This window comes from Portunus trituberculatus, chromosome 43 (genome assembly GCF_017591435.1).
Source record: "Portunus trituberculatus isolate SZX2019 chromosome 43, ASM1759143v1, whole genome shotgun sequence".
In the NCBI taxonomy this organism is placed as follows: Eukaryota; Metazoa; Arthropoda; class Malacostraca; order Decapoda; family Portunidae; genus Portunus; species Portunus trituberculatus.
Window position 1 is genome coordinate 14,434,411 of NC_059297.1, and position 20,143 is coordinate 14,454,553.

A 20,143-nucleotide genomic window follows, 5' to 3' on the forward strand; every position below is an offset into this window, starting at 1 on the left:
GTCAATCTTTTTACTTTGAGTTACAAGTCAAAATTTGAGTTATGAGCAAGCTCGTATGTCACTGCTGGTGCAGTCAATGCCTAGCATCCTGCTTTCAACGCACTCAGTTCACGTCTGTCTAGTAAAAAACACATTGCAACCTTGATCTAGTGCACAGAATATATTGTATGTTGGCAATAGCTAGTCATCAATAGATCTTCCTGGGTAAAAGTTAAATTGACCATTACTTACCAAGTTGTTGGTGATTATATAATAAAATGTTTTTAATAAAATACATTTCAAGTGACCCCATAGACTGATGTCATAGATATGTCTTTAATTCAAAGGGTCGTATCTAATTTTTTATGTATATTGGGACAGTCATGGACCTCTTCCTTATGGCAAAATGTGACTTTGAAAAGAAGAAATAAAGTGCTAGCACACTGCCCTGCCCAACTGGAGGAAAAGGGTGACTGCCAGGAAAGGAAAGCAGGGATTGTCTGGCAGGTTGGGGATATTATATAACCCTAAAATTATTTTAGGATTGATCATGTATCCATTACCCTGACTGCAGCAGAATGTATGATTATAACAAATGCATCTAGGAATTCATCGATAATTAATGTGTTCACAAATTCATCAGTGTCAATGACAAACTGCTCATATATTTATCACCATAATGTTAAGTGTGCTCATGAATTTCTTAATATCACACAATGACAAATGTCTAAATTAATCAATAAATTTTAAAGGACTGCAATGTCATGTACCCTCAAAATTCCTCTCATTAACAACAGTTTGAGTGTCTCTGGTGATGGGAGGATGACAGGTCTCTATTCTTCAGGTGGACAAAGGAGGGACACTACTTTCTGTATACAGGAAAACAACTATAGAGGATCTCATTGCTCTCAGAGATCCTCAGTGTAGCATTCTGGATGGTGACCAGCTTGACTACGGCAGAATGACTGCTGACCCATAAATGCTGTTGCTGTAGAGTACAGTGGCAAAGCATTTATACAATTTGCCTTCTAAAACATGCCATCTTCCCACCACTTTTTTTTATTTTCACCTTTCAAAAATTAGGTCTGCACTTCAGAGTAAAAGATTGTTAATCATTATTCAGTTACTTACTTATTCAGTCTTACTCTATTAGGAATAGTTCTCTGAGCGTCTAAACAATAACCCAGCAGCAGTTGCAGTGGCAGTAATACTGAATACCACAGAAGATCACTGTAGGAAGACGAGTTGTCTGGGGCAATAAATAAAGATCAATATAATTATCTTCCTTTTTTTTATTTTCTTCCAGTGTTCTGGCCTTAGTTTACTTTCTGCGCAAGCCTGCGGTCGCGTTCCTCTGCAATGGAGAGCTTGATGCCCTTTCCACGTGGGAGGGATACATAGGCCTTGTTTCCCTTGCCGATGACAAACACATTATTCAACCTGAAATCATAAGAAAAATATGAAATAAATAAATAATAACAAAATAATCTATAATATCAGACCAATATCCATACACAGTGCCCCCCTCCTCCCCAACACAAACAATCAAGTTCAAGGAAAGTTCACATGAACATGACTAATCTGGTTCTACTAATGATAATTCTAAAGAACGTAAAATGAAACTAAAAAGGTATGTTATCCTGAGAGCTTCAATAGACAGTTTATGTAATTTTAACTTACACATAACAAGACAACAAATCTGTTATGCTCTTTATATGGAACTCAGATAATTTAAAACCCTGGTCCATTGCTTAAGCATAATTTCTTTAGGCTCCATCTGAGACACCTTAGTGATGATGGCACTAAGGGGCACTTTGGAAGCCAAATAACATTCATCATTATGTGTAATATTTAGCAAGTGTCAAGTATCTAACTCTGTACATCTTATATATATTTCCTGTATCACATAAGAAATAGAGATGGTGTGAAGTTAATGTGGCTATGGAGGACAGTAATCATGCATATGGAATCTGGCAGCAAAAGAAGGAGCAGGACTCATACTACGAATACAGAGAGAGATGAGGAACTTACCAAAGAGGGTAATGCAAAGATGAGGGCAGATGAGAGACAGAGTAGTATGAAGTTGACAGAAAATTTTGGGGTAAATGAGAAAAAATGTCCTAGGAAGAAAAAGAGTACAATGGAGACTCAATATTTGAACTTAATTAATTCCTAATGGATGTTTGAGCATCAAAAAGTTTTATCGATACCAATAAATTAGGTAATTCTTTCTAGTCTTAGTAAAACCAAGTATATGAAAATTTCAATGTAATTTTTTTTTTTATTTGTACATACCGTAAGTGAAGGCTGGTGATGGATAACAAAGAAGAGGGTAGAAGGGTGGGGAGGAGGAGGAAGGTCATTAGAAGACAAGTTACCATCCATGAAAACATCTTTGTAATTTTTCTCCTTGTGTGATTCCTGTGAACCCACAAGTGGAGGGCTATGGCTCACTAACACTTGCACTCACCAGATTCCTTATTTTCTCCTTGAACAAGCCTCTCGTGAAATTGTAAGTTTGTAAATGAAAAACTACAGAATGCAGGTTTTTTTTTTACTTTCCAAGACTGTGGCAAGACTAGGGATGTGCACCAGTATTACTGGTAAAACTGATACAGGTTGAAACTCTTTAATCCGGTATTCTTTCATCTGGCAACACCTGTAATCTGGCAAAATTTTTGTTTGCCGGAATTTTTTAATTGGCCTGAGTAATTTGCCGGACCGCCGCTAGGACGCAGCGGCGCTGTACTGTGTTTTGGAGCCCGGGCATTCTGGGTCAAATTTGGATCAGTACCACGCTGCCGCTCATTGCAAGCACCACCCTTCAGGTGCATAAACATCTTTTACTGTAATATTTGCCCCTAAACATGGCTTCCAAGCAACCAGGAAGTGATAGTGTTGTGTGTGAACCCCCCCAAAAAAGCGCAAACATATGACAATATCAGTGCAACAGAAAGTGGACCTATTGAGGAAGCTAGATAAAGGTGTTTCAGTGCGGACCCTATGCCAACAGTGTCTTGAAACCTCCCTCTTAAATTATTTCAAGTCATAGATAGATGGATATATAGAAGTAAGGAGTTCCAATTTACCAGAGAAATGAATGAATGATTGAGAGTACTAGTTAACTCTTGCATTAGAGAAATGGATGGAACAGAGATGAAAGGTGAGGGGAGGCAGGTAGTTAGCAGGATCAGAGGAGCAGTGGGCATGAAAAATAGAAGATAGCAAAAGATGCAACATAGCAGCAGTGAGAAAAAGGCTGAAGACAGCCATGTGAGAGGGGAGGAACTGACATGACAAAAAGCTTTTCATTCCATCTTGTCTAATAGAACTGAATGTGTAATCCCCCCATACACGTGAAGAATACTCCTTACACAGGCAAATATTGCACACCCAGGTTTACACTTACCTGGTAGCAAAGGTATGGCCAACAGCATCCTTTACATGCACAATGTCAAAGCTTCCAGCATGACGTTCACGGGAGACGATGGTGCCAACTCTACCCAAGTTACGACCTCCAGTGATCATGCACAGGTTGCCTGTGAAATAGCAGATGATTATCATTACTGCTTACGAACAGAATAACAAACTTGATAAGCATATTTATGACTTTATCAAAATATCTTATCTCTACCAACTATAATATTAGTTACCACTCTTAGAAATGCTCAAAGCAAGTTGTACATGGAAATAGTTATAAGGCAATAATGCTAATTTAAAAAGGTTTCTACGAATAAATCATGACTAACATGAATAGGCCACAAGAAGCAGGGCTCACTGTCAGCTAAGGAAGGGTGACAGCTAACATAAGACTAAATGAGGAGAGATCAACATTCAGTCGTTGGCAATGGGGAAGTGAGTGAAGGTGGGAAGATAGTGGTGGTGGTAACCAGACCCAGACCCAGACCCCCTTACCCTCCCCACACACACTTCCAGATATATCAATGATATGGAGGTGGAGGTGAGCTGTTATATGAGTCTTTCCTAACAATGCAACATTGTTGAGTGATAAAGAGACATGATGATTAGCCCTAGGACTAGTGTTGGTAGGTACTAGCAAATACTACGGTTTTAAAATGTAAAATATATAACTTAATAAGGACAGCTAATGGCATGTGCTTAACAGTGATATTTCATTCAGTCATGTGAGTTAACCAGGACAGAAAGTACAAGAGATTGAAGTTGGAATATTTTTCCTGACTATGTACATCTGCTGCATAGAATGTCAGAATGCCTACACATCTGTTCCTTAACTGTAGATAATAAAATCATGGTAAACTTTGTTCAGGTACAATTACATAATACAGATCTGGTCTTATCTCTATAAAATAGAACATTACACATGTGATAACAGTAACACAAAAACAATACAATGTGTTGTAATCCTGGGTAATGCCAGGTAAGGATAATGCCTCATCCAGCGACCAATGGAAAACAGTTGCTCTTGGCCCCCTACTGTGTCAAACCAATCATAATGGAGTGACACGTTGAAAAGCCAATATTTTCTCAAACAAAATAAAGGTACAACTATTAAGGTAAACATAAATGTCTCTCACCTGAATCAAACTTAATGATGTCCTTCATCTTGCTCTTCTCCAGGTCATATAGGATGGAGTCATTGACCTTCACAAGGGGGTCTGGGTAGCGGAGAGTCCTGCCATCAGAGGTCACAAGGAATGGCACTCCCTTGGGTCCAACAGACACCTTCTTCACCTTGCACAATTTGTACTATAATAAAAATAAAGAGAAAAATATATACTAGAGGAACAAAGCAATATACCAATAGTTCATTTAAAGAGTAAAGAGCTTGAGAATATCTATGTACATGCATTTCATATCATTCCACTTCCTGTACAAGAACTGTAGCAGTTAAATAGAGTAAGTAGTAAGTCCATCCTCAACCAAACTTCTTGCCCTTTCAATTCCTACACTGATGATACAACCCTATACTTTTCAACGTCTTTTCAGAGACAACCAACCATTCAAGAAGTTAACAGATCCCAAAGGGATGCTACAGAATAACTGACTTCTGATCTCTCTAAGCTTTCCATTAGATCAGAGAAAACTCAGCAGTGTTCAATGCCTCAAAAACTCAATTTCTCCATCTATCAACCTGACAACCTTCCAGACAATTATCCCCTGTCAATGACACTCAACTGCCCTTTTCTATACTGAATATCCTTGGTCTATCCTTTATACTTATAATTTAAACTGGAAACTTAACATCTCATCTCTTGCTAAAACAGATTCTATGAAGTTAGGTGATCTGTGGTATCTCAGGCAGTTTTACTCCCCCTCCCCCCCTACAACTGCTAACTCTGAACTAGGGACTTAACCGCCCATTTATTGAGTGTTCTTCACATGTTTGGGGGATTCCACTCACACATTTTATTAGATGAGGTGATATCAAAAGCTTTTCATCACATCTACTCCTCTCCTCCGACCGATTGCCTTCAGCCTCTTTCTCACTGCCAGAATGTTGCCTCTTGTTAACTTCTGCTATTTTCATGCTAACTGCATGCCTCCCCTCCTCCTAGTGCCTTGCTGCACAAAGCTTTCTTCTTCCTCTTATCCCTACTCTGTCCTAGTCTCTAATGCAAGAGTTAACCAGTACTCTCAATTAGTCATACCTTTCTCTGGTAAACTCTGGAACTCCCTACTTGCTGCTGTATTTTCTACTTCCGATGACTTGATTTCATTTGAGAGGGAGGTTTCAAGACATTTATACCTTTATTTTGGCTAATTCTCTCAGACCTACAAGAGGACTGGTAACTTAGCATGCACTTTTTGTTTTTCTTTTATGTTGTACTTGGCCAGCTTTACCCTTGCCTATCCGAAGATCGGAAACAATGAGCTCTGAGCTCGTTCCGTAGGGTAACGTCTGGCTGTCTTGTCAGAGACTGCAGCAGATCAAACAGTGAATTACACACACACACACACACACACACACACACACACACACACACACACACAGGGTTCAAGCTTGAAAACTAAGGAGAAAGGAATTGGTTCTCAAATAGTAGTAGATGAATGGAATAGACTAAGTAATAAGGTTCTTAGTGCTGAGTCACTAGGGAGCTTTAAAACAAATTTAGGTAAGTTAATGGATGGGGATGAGAGGTGGAAAAAGGGCTGGCATGCTTTATACAGGATCTGCCACACATGGGCCAGGTGGCTACTTGCAGCTTCCCTTATATCTTTAATATTCTCAGTAGTGTACAGTTAAATCCATGAACATGAAACGGGACCCACTAAATATCTTTGTTTGCTGTACCCACACATGCTCCCTGGCTAAACTCTTTTAAACCTGATATGGATTTCACATCAGTGTCTCCACCTTGGGTAATGCTGGCCAGTCAATTAGGTACTGTCAGCGACCGATATGGTGGAGGTTTAGTCTTGCTCGTGTTATGACCACACCAGGTACTGACCTGACATAGCTTCGATGCAGAGCAACTCATCATGGCACAGATATGTATAATTAGCTACCATACAATTATGAAAAATTATCTTTCATCTATATTCCTATATTACACTCTCCTAAGTTCAGCATTACTGGATGGATCTGCTTTATCTGTATAATGGATAACTATTCATTTGCTTATCAAACACTAACTGCTTATCAATTTCAGCAGAAGTTACAGAGGACAGAAATGTCTGCCTGCCATTGTGACTCAGAGCCAGAGACAAGTGAGGGGCCAAGGCAGAGTGGCAGGAAGAAGTAGGGAGTTGGGATGAAGGGGTGTGGATGGTGGCTTGCATATGTCAAAATGGTGAGAAACTGTGCTAAGGTATGCTAGATACTTCAAGGAATATAATTAGTGTTGCTAGAGGAAATGTTTAATGCATAGCAAGTGAGAAAAGGACGAACATATTTGTATGTGACTGACTGCAGAGAGTAATCATGGATTTCACATATATATGTGGTTGGCTTCTTATGGAGTAAAGTATCTCTCCATCTCACTTTTCATCTTCAGTATCTTTCTTCCTATTCCTCTCAACACTTCTGACTTTTAAATTACACATAAGTAATCAAAGCTGATGCATGTAATTCCCTGGGCATTACCTACCTTCACATTTTTCCACATTCCTCAGTATAAGCTTTGAATCATGAAAGAAAACAGTTCAGGCTTAGCAACATGTGAAGCATTTCTTTTACCTTAGCCTCCTCATCAGTGATACGATGGGGGATGAAGCGACCCTTCACGTCATACAAAATGCGGAAGTGCTCTCCAGTCTTCTTGATGCTCACCACATCTGTTCAGGTAAAATATTATGCTTTAGCTTTCCTCAGCACACTTAAACAAATTATGATTTTCTGCAATGAGAGAGAGAGAGAGAGAGAGAGAGAGAGAGAGAGAGAGAGAGAGAGAGAGAGAGAGAGAGAGAGAGAGAGAGAGAGAGGAACCATATCTTTCCCAACAGGAGTAGGAGTATGCAATTTACATGACTGGTGGGGACAGGGATGGTAGGAGTGATAGAACCTCAAGGTCATGATACTGAAGGGGGTGAAAATCATTGTATCTCCTGCGTCACTAAACAGGATAGTTGAGTAAGGATAGTCTGCATAAGGGTTATAGCAATGATAAACAAAATACTCAGGATCAGTAACCAGGATACAAGAAATAATGGATTCAAGCTTGAAAAATCTAGGCATAAGACACAAAGGAATTAGTTCTCCAATAGTAGCAATATTCAGGTTCTTGGTGCTGAGTCATTAGAGAGCTTTAAAATAAGTTTAGACAAGTTTATGAATGGGGATGATACGTGGAAATAGGTAGGCATTCTTCATACAGGATCTGCCACATTTAAGCCTGGTGGCTTCTTGCAATTTCCCATGTATTCTTACATTCTCAGTCTACAGTCAAATCTAAGAACACAAAACACTAGAATTACTATACTTCATCTAACCTAAATGGCCAAAATCTTTGAAACCTGATAAGGATTTCACATCAGTGTCTCCACCTTGGGTAATGCTGGCTAGTCAATTAGGTACTGTCAGCGACCGATATGGTGGAGGTTTAGTTTTGCTCCTGTTATGACCACACCAGGTACTGACCTGACATGGCTTCGATGCAGAGCAACTCATCATGGCTGCCACACAATTGCAAGAAAATTATTCCTAGAGAAACCACAATTCATAACACTCTTCTAAAGTTAACTGTTACTGGATGGATCTGCCTGACAGAACTATAGCTTGTCCTCTTCCTATACACTCATGCTTAACACTATGTAGCTGTACCCACCCATGAAGCCAGTAGGGAAGTTGCGGTCAGTGCGGATCTTGCCATCCACCCTGATAAGCCTCTGCATAGTGATCTTCATCACCTCTGTGTTGGTGAGAGCATACTTCAGGCGATTACGGAGGAGGATGACCAATGGCAGGCACTCCCTCAGCCTGTGCGGGCCGGTGGAGGGGCGAGGAGCATACACTCCCCCAAGCTTGTCCAGCATCCATGACTTGGGGGCCACCAGGCGCTTCAGATGATGCTTTGGTCCTCGCTGCAGAGAAAAGATGTGAATAATTTAGAATCTCATCAGCCAAGTCTCTCATATAGGAGTAATTTACTGCATAGTATGCAATAAATATGTGATCCAGGGCAGAAATATAAAGTGCATGAGATTCAGGTGATGGAGAGCTCAAGAACCTTTTGTGAGCGACCCCTCTAACATGTATAGCGCAAGAACAGGCTAAGTTAAACCAAGGTTTGGTTTGGAAGGTTTAGGTTGATAAGAGAAAAAAAAAGAAAAAAAAGAAGAAAAAAAAGAGGAATGTATGCCTCCATGCCAGACACTATCACCTCTTATGTGCTCAGCACACGAGATGGGTCTGACACAAACAGTAATCATTCCAGGGAAAATCAGCATGATACCTCCTCAGGTCCCCCCAACTGGCAGAGTTGAAATACCGGAGACACCTCCACTTTGGGGAATCCTGAAGAGGATTGGAGAGAAAGGACAAGATACAGATATGAGATTGTGGTCGGAGGAGCCCAATGGAGAAGATAAGGTAACAGCATAGGCTGAAAGGATTACAGGTAAGGAAAAGATTAAAAATGTTTGGCATATCTCCAAGACAGTCACGAATATGAGTAAGGAGTTGTACCAGTTGCTCTAGGTCAAGAGTTTTCAACCTGGGGTTTGCAAATGCCCAAGGGTTCATAAGATATCCAGAGATAGTTAGATGGCTTATCTAATTGCATATTGAGTTAAGTGTCAGTCAATAACTTAACATTGTTCAGTATCAGAATTAACAAAATTTTCGGTGTCAGATTACTGGGGGTTCGGATAGATGGGCTAAAAGACTTAGGGGGTTCTTAACAAGAAAAAAGGTAGAGAACCCCTGCTCTGGCTTACAGAGGATAGCACAGCTGAACACTAATTCACCAGGATTGTCAGTGAAGGGAGAAGAAACCCAAAGCTGGTGGTGAACACTTAAACCTCCTAATCTCCAAGGATGAAGATCCCAATGAAGAGATGGAGACAATGTGCTCCACTTTTGACATTAAATATTCAAAGAATTCCTTACAGAGGGTGACTATGGAGTCGTAGCTAGGTGGTGGAAAATGCAAAAAGATTCAAGAGTGGACATGAAAGCAAGTGGGCTAAGCTTGTCAGCCATGTGCTCAGCACCAATGTTTGCCCAAACAACTGGCTACTTTCAAGACGTAAGACAAGTGGAAATTTGTCCAGAATGACATAACTGTAGCATCTTAACACCATGCCTACCCTTTTCTACGGTTTTCTGTGTGCACCAGACCATTCAGACCACAGACCAGCATTTTGACCAATGACCCGACCACAACATAAGCTTAACGGACTGCAGAAAAGTGGGCTTATTTAGTGAGGAAAGTTAGGTTAGTATATGTTAACATTAGCCAAGTTAGGATGTAAGGTTAGGTTAGATTGCTACAACAGACCTAGAACACAGGGAGTGGTAACAACCATGATTCGTGGATATATTGCACATCATAATAGACTTGTGCACACAGAAAACAGTATGAAAAGGTAGGTGTGGTGTTGAGCTTCCCCACTATGTCGTCCTGGGTTTATACCGGTAAGTACAATGTGGATCAGGTAGCAGGTTGGTGTTGGAGCTGGCTTCTCACCTACCGTTTCCTAGAACATTTAATTAACCTCCTTATATCAACGCAAGTTCCACATAAGCTACGATAGGTACTTCATTGTTAGATTTATTTGATCACTAGTCAGCTGGAGACATGTGTGAGAGGAGAACAGGGCGAGATGAAGTTAAGGCATTACCATCACTAAGGGAATTTGTGTCTTTTGTATTCATTAGAACATATCCGTAGCTTGTTTCCACGAACCACTACCGCTTCGACAAGAACCTGCTCTACACTCAAAGGTACACCGAATCAGTACCAGCAGGGAAGCAACCAGTCAAAAACATACTTCGGAAATTCAACAATAACCGTATAATACCTGCAAATTCGTCTTCCAATACCCAATACATAAAAAACCGTATGATGCTTATTGATCATTTAACACATTCCATGCCTTTGCAATCCTTACACAGTTCAATCATGGAATATACTGAAAGTTACTACCAACCTCCCCAGCGCACGTTTGCCACACAGCACGGCGGCAATCAATGTAAACACTTGCCTTTATCCACTTATATCGTCTTCATCCAAGACCCCATGGTATAAACTGTAGGCCATATAAGTGAATGACAGTCTGAACAGTCATTTCAACACAACGAATATTCTTGGCGTCTCTAGAGATATACTAACAGCGTTAAAAACCGAGTCGATCTGATACTCACAGCCATGGCTCCGTCCTGGGGTGAAAAGAAGGATAGGCAGAGGGCGCTAGTGAGGTACCGAGGCTCAGTGAGAGTGAAGATAATATATTTCAATGTTCTCATCATACAAGTAAATAGATAAAGGAATAAATTAATTAATAAATTAATATAATAAATAAAGAAATAAAAAAAGAAAATGAAAAAAAGTTAACAGAAAATAAGGAACATGAAAGACTGTGAACGAATAATATAAAGAAAATGCCGGTTTTCCCCTCTACATGATTATAGTTGTTGTTTTTTTCAGCTTCGGTGGACTTAGGTGAAATTAAGAGGTGGACGATATCATGTGCAAATGTAAATATACATCTGAATATAGATAAAGGATAAATAAACTGCATATGAGGAGAAAGATGGCCTGAAGGAAGATTCATCCCAAATATGTCTCTCTCTCTCTCTCTCTCTCTCTCTCTCTCTGTGTGTGTGTGTGTGTGTTAGATTATGGAAAAAATAATCCTGAAATAAATAGTCATGTAGACTACAAAGTGGGCCCAGGATCTTTCAGGAAACTTGTATGGATTTTTCTGTAACTTTTGGCCTTAATCATTAGTCTCTTATAGGGTACTCTATCAAAAACTTTCGTAAAGTTGCAGTAAATAACATAAATTACTCTTATTTATTACATGCAGTATGAAGCTTCTTGATGTAATCCAATACATACTCAATCACACCTGTTGTCACTGGTGTAAATAGAATCACTCAAAACGTGCGCACGGTCATTCTGTTGAACTTGAGAATATCCACAACAGGTGATACGTTCTCTTTTATTTTAAAACAGTCTTTTAATGAAATGTTTCATCTAATTACTTGTGACAGCTTAATCAACAGATGGTGGAGGCGGGAGGGTGGGTGAGGTAATGGAGATATTTTATTTCTAAGTCCTTCCTCTTTTCTCCCCCACATGGACATATTTTGTTGTCTGCTGTTGCCTACTTTGCATGCTAACTTTCTGCTTGTTTGGTAATTGTTCCCTTCATTAATGTATGATGTAGTGACAAGACAGTCAGTCTGGGCTAACCAAAGTTCACCCAGGCCTTGGTGATCTTGATCTGATTGTATAGGTGTAGGATACATTTTTTTTGAGTGTCCTATCAGATATTTGATCTTAGCATAAGTTTCTCATGGCCAGTTTACTTTGCTTTGAGATCAATTTTCAGTATTTCTATGATGCTCTAAGGCAGGAGATCACACCAATGGGCAGTAATGGAAATCCCAAAGAAGGATTACCCGAAGACCTCAGAGAGAGAGAGAGAGAGAGAGAGAGAGAGAGAGAGAGAGAGAGTCTTACCATAAATCTCAGAGAATAGACAAAGGAATGGAATCTCACGCAATACATGAAAAAACGATTTTCCACGGTAACGATGCTATTTTCCACGAGTTTCCACGATAACGACGCGAGTTTCCACGATAACGGTACAATTTCAGTTTCTACGATAACAATGCGATTCTTGGATAACGTGGTGGGCTTAGTGATACTTATACGCCATTTCAATCTGCACAGGCACCTGGACGAACCCTTCCTCAGCGGCAGCAGTCCCGTAGGCGTGAAGGCAAAGACGATGCAACCTTGCCGCGCCTCACACGGCTTGCCATGAGCAATGACCAGCCACGTACCAAGCCCCAGACACGGTCATGAAGTGAGCCCTCCCACCCCTGAAGAACCCTCTTCTTTCTACCAGCATCTGGTGCATGGCGCACAGCGTGCCACACGACACGCCCCCAACAACTGTCATAAAGTGAGCCCTCTCACCCCTAAAGGACCCCCTTCGTCCTGCCAGTGTCTGGTGCATGGCGCACAGCGTGCCACACGACACGCCCCAACAACTGTCATAAAGTGAGCCCTCTCACCCCTAAAGGACCCCCTTCATCCTGCCAGTGTCTGGTGCATGGCGCACAGCGTGCCACACGACACGCCCCAACAACTGTCATAAAGTGAGCCCTCTCATCCCTAAAGGACCCCCTTCGTCCTGCCAGTGTCTGGTGCATGGCGCACAACGTGCCCTCGTTCATGGCGAGTTGTTCAGCCCGGTGCCATCACAAACCAGGAACCCATACACACCCTCCACCACACTTTGGAAGGAGTCCTTATCACCCCTTTAGGACTCCCCGTATCTGGTGAAGGGCAGACATTGATCCCTTGCTCATGTCGACCCCTTGCCTAGTGTGAGGCGCTGCAAGTGGATGACTATAGTGAAGCTTGAAGCCGGCAAGGAAAAGAAGGACCTGCTGCCAGTTCTCTGCCTTGAGCCCTAGGCAAGCAAGCAAGGCCGTCACCAATATTCCTTGACCGTCACTAACCTCAAAAAATTTGGTGCTACCACACTATAGCGTGAGATCTACCTCCCGTTAGCACTATAGCGTGAGGTCTACTGCATTATCCCTGCATTATCACACGTTTCCATACATTTATTTTAGCGATAAACACTTAATTTGTACATATCTTAGGAATGAATTAAATAGATAAGTAAGAAAGGTAAAAATTCTCTTCAGAATCACCGTTTTAGCGTCCAACTACGATCGTTCAATTGCCTGTGTGTGCTCCTGTCACTGGATCCACAAAATGTTGCTGGTGGTTCACTGTAAAATGCTGGTACCCCATGGCATCTAGGTTGCTATAAGCAGGCCACTCATCTGAATGAATCACCGAACCATATGCACACTCCCTTTCAATAATAGGGATTAGAGTGTTGCGGTCACGCCATTCCACCCAAAAGTACCGACAGTCTGAGTCTTGTTTAAGACCAAAAACCCAAGGCCCATCAATTCTACGCCCATGGTTTCTGTTGTTTTCTTGTTCTGCGTCACTGTCCTCGGAAAGAGGAGCGTTGTCTCCATTCAGCATCCTTCCTCGGTTGTACTTCCGTCGAACAGAAAATCTTGCCTCATCAATTTAGATGGGGTTACCTGTTGTTCCTACCATCTTTCCTCGTCGTAGATGAGAAACTATGGCTGTACACACTTCTCGGCACATGTTGAACCAGTCAGTTACAGTACTGGTAGATTTTCCTGTTAGAGTCGTTACTGTGGACATTGGTATATATAATACAAAGAGAAATATTAATTCTAATATTTCAAACAGGCTCAGGTTGCAGTGCAATTTGTTGCTCATGTCCGTATAATGGAAAAATTAATTTTCTGTACGAACAGACCGTTTAGTTGACACCCCTTTAGAGGGCAACGTAACACAGGCTTGAATTCTCCTCTGTTACACCGGGAAGGTCCCGGAGGGACGCGGGTCACGCGGTAGACCTCACCTGCACCTGAGTAGGCCACATATGGCGGTAGACCTCACGCTAAAGTAGCACCACAAATTTTGGCCGAAACCTAGCAAACTTCTTTTAATTTTTGAATCCGAATATAAAATAATCGATTGCAAGTGAAAAATAGCTATGGTCTGAAAATGTGCAAGAGTCGACTGATGAAACAAGGCGAGTCCGATTTGCTCCGGAGTATTTAATAAATAGTGTACCTTGCACGTTTCCTGCCGTGAATGTGCGCATATTTATAAGTGACTAGATAGAAACAATAATCCAATCACAGATTGCTTCGGTACCTCAACCTGTCAATTTATGCACCGAATGGTATGAGATAGTTTGAAAAAAAAAAAAAAAAAATGCCATAGGGAAAGCATGCAAACTACTGTGACCGCGCTGTAAAACCCTTGAGCTACTATAACATCTGAATGGTTCTTTGGATACTCAGATGCCAATAAGCAGTAGATAAAATTACGGAAGGGAACACAGGTCGCATATCAAGACCATGTCTATGCCGGAGTGCAGTGTGCACTCAAATCTTAGTGATAATTTTTACCTGACTGGTAAGGTGTTGAACTTGTGCTAGTGTTCTGCAGTGGTCTGATCTTAGTAAAAGTCTCCCATGGTCAGTCTGTCCCAACAGGATATCATTTATCAGTTATTATATGATGTTCAATGGCAGGATATGACAGTGAAATATATTAACCTTGAAAAGGAAAGAGAAAGAGAGAGAAAAAAAAAGAAGAAGAAAAAAACAACAACCTTACCTGCAGTCCTCTCATAACTTGCACAAATTTAATACTGTAGCTGATGAGATCTGGGGAAAAAAAAAGGAAAAGTATGTATGTCCATAAAACAAACTTTTTAATGTACATTTTATTATAACAATGATGGTGTGTTCCTGCACGGGGCAGAGGGAGGGCGGGAAGCATGTACCTATGGGAAGTTTGGAGATTGGGGGCCGCCAAGGGTGTTCAAGGGTGGGGTGGGGGCGGGGCAGGGCAGGGCGGGGTAGGGCTACATGAGGCTAGGGGCTGACCATGCCACCGTTTACTTGATGCATCTCTAATTCTTAAGTTCCTTGCAATTCTAATGATAATGACTACTGCCTTTTAAAAATAATATGTATAAATGTTCGGTTAATTATCACATAAGAACTGAATTCCTCTCCATGGAAGAAATAACCCAAAATAAATTCTTGTACACTATATGGTATTTTTTCTTTTTCAAATTTGATGACACATTAGCTGCCACAGAGGGTGATGGGTTCTACCAGCACCACCACACAGTTCTTTCTACACTGATGGTACTGAGGTCTAGATGTCTAATGACCAACTGCTTTCCTGAACTTTATAATCAGGTAATATATCAAAGTGACACATGAGCACTGGACTGTGTGGTAAAAGCTGGGACAGACCATCTCCCCACTACATGATGCATTAATATTATGGCTTGCTCAGTACTGGGTGTAATGCAGTCACTTGATCCTTATGATACAGTCCTTCAATAAGCCTAGAATTAGATACTATCCTCAAACCTTTTTCATGAGCAGAAGAACTAAGCTTTTAAGATAAACAGGTGCAGTATCTTTTTTATCTACAGAGCTTCAGAACAGACCCCTGTATACTGATCTCAGCAGCATGTCACCTCAAGCATCACTAACAGCACTACTCACTTTGCTACTGGTCTAACCCGCCTTGCTCCTCACTCTTACTCCCACAGCAACTATAATTTTTCAGAAACAAGTTTGCAGATGATGAATAATTTCCTATTACTTTTATTTTTTGCTATTTTTTTTTTTTACCTAACTAGAAGTTACATATTGAAGTCTTCCTAATCAAGAATCTAAAGAAGGCTAAATTTCTTTTTCAAGAGAAGTACAGGAAAGTATATATTGTTGAACACTATTTTTCAAAATGGTCTTCGATAATTGGTTTAAACAATAATTTGTTTGAAGAGCAACAGTCACAGTGAAGGTTTGAGGAAATCTGCCTAAAATACACAACTCCTGACATGTATCTGACAGAACGCAAGCCTAGTTGAGTCACAGCTTTAAACAATCTGAGTTTGCGACCAGAATCTTGCTTCTGGTGGCCCTCCTTTCCGCCCCTCCCACCCTGGCAGCCACCAACATGAGGGAGAGAGAGGCTAAATGATTTCTTGAATTTTTATGGGAGAAATTTGGTGTGAAGGATGTGACCACTCCATGCCAGAACTCTGCCTCACCCTTACAGCCATAAGCAAAACCCACACTACAGTCACCACAAAGCTACGCTGTACACCAACTCTTCTACCACTGTGATTTATTAAAAAATCCCCTTTATTCTTTATTTTCATACTTCTAGCCTTACAATCTCGGACCTAAGATGAAATGCGCAGTATGCATGAATAATGACAAAGATAAATTATGGAGTACCCCTCAAAACTTCATCACAACAAGGCTCTCAGGACACTATAACTGTCAATCATTCAATGTAATGTTGTTTGAGTTTTCTTTGTAATTTCAACATCCTTAACAGATAAACAAAACAATAAAAAAGAGGGCTTAATATTGAAAATTTTGAAATATGAACTAAATTATCCAATTCTGAAACTTCAATAGCTTTAGTTTTGATAACACGTATATGCAAGATTGTAAATAATATCTTTGCACACTTTGTGAACTGACTACAGTATCTTTGTAGCATTGAGAAAAATCTTATTTGAGAGCTTGTCATTTATACTGGCACAATACTACCAGTAATGTTAAGATTTACCTAATGATGCTCATCAGTCATTTTGGAGAGGCATAATCTTTTAGAGCCATCTTATTTCCTCTAGTTCAAACTGCCTATATCTAGACTCATTCATTACTTTCTCTCACTGGTAAATGAGAAGAAAATACTCAGATTAGTCAAAAGCACCAATATTTTGTGCCCCTTTTGTGCCACTTAATAAAAGATATGAGTTACAAATATAAATGCTTCAGAAGGGAAATGTAGTCCCACCAGTTGGGTGAGAGAGGATGGGTCTTGCAAGTCTCCACAGCCTCTGCCACAAGGCTGACACCACATACTTGACCAGACAATGTTCTTCCTTCTATAATTATTGAAGGGGGTTTTATGTATGTTCTTCAGTGGAATAATCATTGTGAATGATTTTTTTTTTTTTTAGCACTAGACTGTGCACATTAACACTATTTAATACTAAGGAAAATTTCATCTCCCTAGGAATGTAACTTCCCCATTTTCTTTCCTCATTAGACATAGGGTATTTGTTGAATATGACTTGTTAGTTCATGTTTGTGAGGAGATCATCAATTATGAACCTGTATTAGGTTTTACACCAAAGTCATACCCAAGCTACAGACGGGATCAGGCTTTAAGAATACGTATCAGAGGCTTAAAAATCACTGATCCTGCCATCTACTTATAACTGCTTCTACATTAGACAAAGAGTACATTATTTACAATTCATCCATTCTAAATAAAAATTACCATAAGTCTGAGACAGAAGGAATTCCAGGCAAAAATTGTCTATGAGAATATAGCAATAGCAATGGGTCATATGTTACATTAGTATATATATTCATGTATATATATATACTAGCCAAGAACAGGGAAGTAACTGATCCCTGCTAGGGTACCTTATACATACAGGTGTGATGGTAGTGTCCAGATCATTGTTGTGGCCCAACTAAACAGGGCAAGGGTTAAACATTCACATCTGTCAGGCTGTAAAGTACCACACTATGGGACACTATGACCTAGCACTTCCTTCAGTGGCTGCTGCAGGGACACTCCCACAGTGTGCTTTGGTTTAGTTTTCTGATGTCAGTGTGACCTGACACAGAAAAGCCAATATAAATCCTGTGCTCAGTGGCTTTACTGTAAAAACCAAGAAGCTATACAGTGTCCTGGTAATTACAGTCATTAATTCACACTTGGCTTAATCTTATGGAGAAAATAAAAAGAAACAAATAAAAAGAAAGGCCTTTCATGTGCACTCTACTCAACACCTTAAATAATGTGCACTTTCAGTTCTGCCCAGGCCAGCACTATGTGGCCTTGCTCCTTGGGCTGCAGATAATTTTCAGTCATGAAAAGTCTTAAATGAGTTTTCCATTAAACCAGAGTATGATTATCAATTGTTTGTTTGTTTTGCTGGCTCATGATTCCTTTCACTATTTTGCTGCTTGGTGATAAATTCAGTCAATGGTCACATACTTATTTTCATATAATTTCCAGAGTATTAACATTACATTGTTTCTAAATTAATCTAAGTCACTTCTTACACCCTATGTCTTCTCATGCTTGCTAGTCATAATGGAGTATTGCCAGCACTCTCATGACCCAGAAGTTTGATTTACATGACACTAGCTACAGAATACTTTGATTATAGGAGATTTACTGAAGGAGCAGAAGTGTCTCTTGGCACTAAGGTGGTACAGTATATACATAATACTGGCGGCGAGAGGGGCCAGATGGGCCCGCTGCATGGCACTCACAGGGGGTAGTGGAACATTTCTGTATACCACTGGCCTGGGTGCGGCTGGCCGGCCCTTCCGTGCGCTTCTGGCATATGCTAAGCTAGGACAAGGCAAAGACTCATGTATCCCATGTATGGAACACATGAGGGCCCTTTGAGGGAAGAGAGGGGGCCAGGACTTCATGACAGCAGGCACCTCACAGGTACACCTTCTTGACAGAGCGAGTAGTAGAGTAGCCATCTAGCCTGTGGTCAAAGTCCCTTTGGCGGTGGTCACGCCCCCGTGTGCCATACTTCTCAGAGGAGCGTAGGGTGCCATGGGTGGAGTAAGATTCTGGAGTGTAGTGTAAGGGTATGTCATGGGGGCCTGCTGAGACTCCTGTAGTAGGAAGCCCAAGGGAAGGTCCCATGGGGGCTCCTACAGTGCCTACATTTCCCCCAGGTGTGTTTGAGCCAGGGGTCTTGAGGGTAGCTTTGGGAGACATGTTCAACACTAGGTTGACAGGCTTGTTCAGGGACTGAGGCACCAGCACTGGCTCAGCATAAGTCACCTCTTCTGGCAGGTCGCTAGTGAGACGGCTGGGGGAATACAATAAAATGTAAGTAAATAACACTACATCACTACAGTTTCTGTGACTATACATTTTATTAATTTCTTCACTACAATCAACCAATATTACACTTACATTAGAGCTTATTCAACTTGAAAATTCTAAAATATGGCTCAATTAAATTTTAAGAACATTCTAATATTTAAAATTCTCTCTCTCTCTCTCTCTCTCTCTCTCTCTCTCTCTCTCTCTCTCTCTCTCTCTCTCTCTCTCTCTCTCTCTCTCTCTCTCTGTCATACAAGACCTGCAGTGCATACTGGGCTACTGAATGTAAGACACAAGTATAATTTGTTGTATATCAAACATACAACAAGGTAATTTGCTGCATACTACTATATCTACAGCTGGTGTAACTCACTATATATAGGACTGGCAGCAACACTGTACTACAGTAGTGCGCTTAAACTAAATTTCAATATATCACTCAAGTTCAATGGATTTGTATTGCATTATATATATATATATATATATATATATATATATATATATATATATATATATATATATATATATATATATATATATATAAATATACTCTGTGCAGTAATGTCATAATAAACCATGAGGAAGAGGTACCTCTGTATAGCTTCACCATTGGTGTTTGAACATGCAGTTTCATCTTATGAACTACAGAGTGCAGAAAATACCCCAAGATGACCATGTTATAGATGTGGCCATGGTGGCTAAAGGTTGCATCAACATTGAGATCATATATGAAATATGCTTTAGGAACATTTATCACTATTAATAATACGTATAAACAAACAGCAGTGGCGAGTCCTGCTATAAATGAGAGATTTTCAGTTTCAATTAATAAGATAACAAAATCTTGCTTGAACATATTAACAATAATGAGAAGGATTTTGAAGACACACTATATGTATGGCTTCAGATGGTTATGTTGCTATAGTGTGATGACACAACCTTTACTTCCTGCAACCACAATTATGTAGTATGGTTCACTAACAAAATTTTCAAAATTATTTCTATTGATTATTTTTTCAAAGAAA

The 20,143-nt window shown here is 40.3% G+C and overlaps 2 protein-coding genes across 4 annotated transcripts in view; both read right to left on the bottom strand.

Moving 5' to 3' along the window:
- Positions 1-1,256: 1,256 nt before the first annotated feature.
- Positions 1,257-10,834, bottom strand: LOC123518452 (40S ribosomal protein S4-like). Its single transcript, XM_045279270.1, has 6 exons — positions 10,766-10,834; positions 8,226-8,481; positions 7,139-7,236; positions 4,536-4,707; positions 3,389-3,518; positions 1,257-1,419 (listed from the first exon to the last, which is right to left on the bottom strand). The coding sequence occupies exons 1-6, from the start codon at positions 10,769-10,771 to the stop codon at positions 1,296-1,298; spliced, it is 786 nt and encodes a 261-aa protein (XP_045135205.1). The 5' UTR covers positions 10,772-10,834; the 3' UTR covers positions 1,257-1,295.
- Positions 10,835-14,916: 4,082 nt separating this feature from the next.
- The window catches only part of LOC123518454 (semaphorin-1A-like), a 43,197-nt gene continuing 37,970 nt past the window's right edge, over positions 14,917-20,143 (bottom strand). For all 3 annotated transcript variants that reach the window (XM_045279273.1, XM_045279272.1, XM_045279274.1), the window contains one exon: positions 14,917-19,101. In XM_045279273.1, coding sequence (XP_045135208.1) covers positions 18,720-19,101 — 382 coding nt within the window. In that variant the 3' untranslated portion in view covers positions 14,917-18,719. The remainder of the gene's footprint in view (positions 19,102-20,143) is intronic.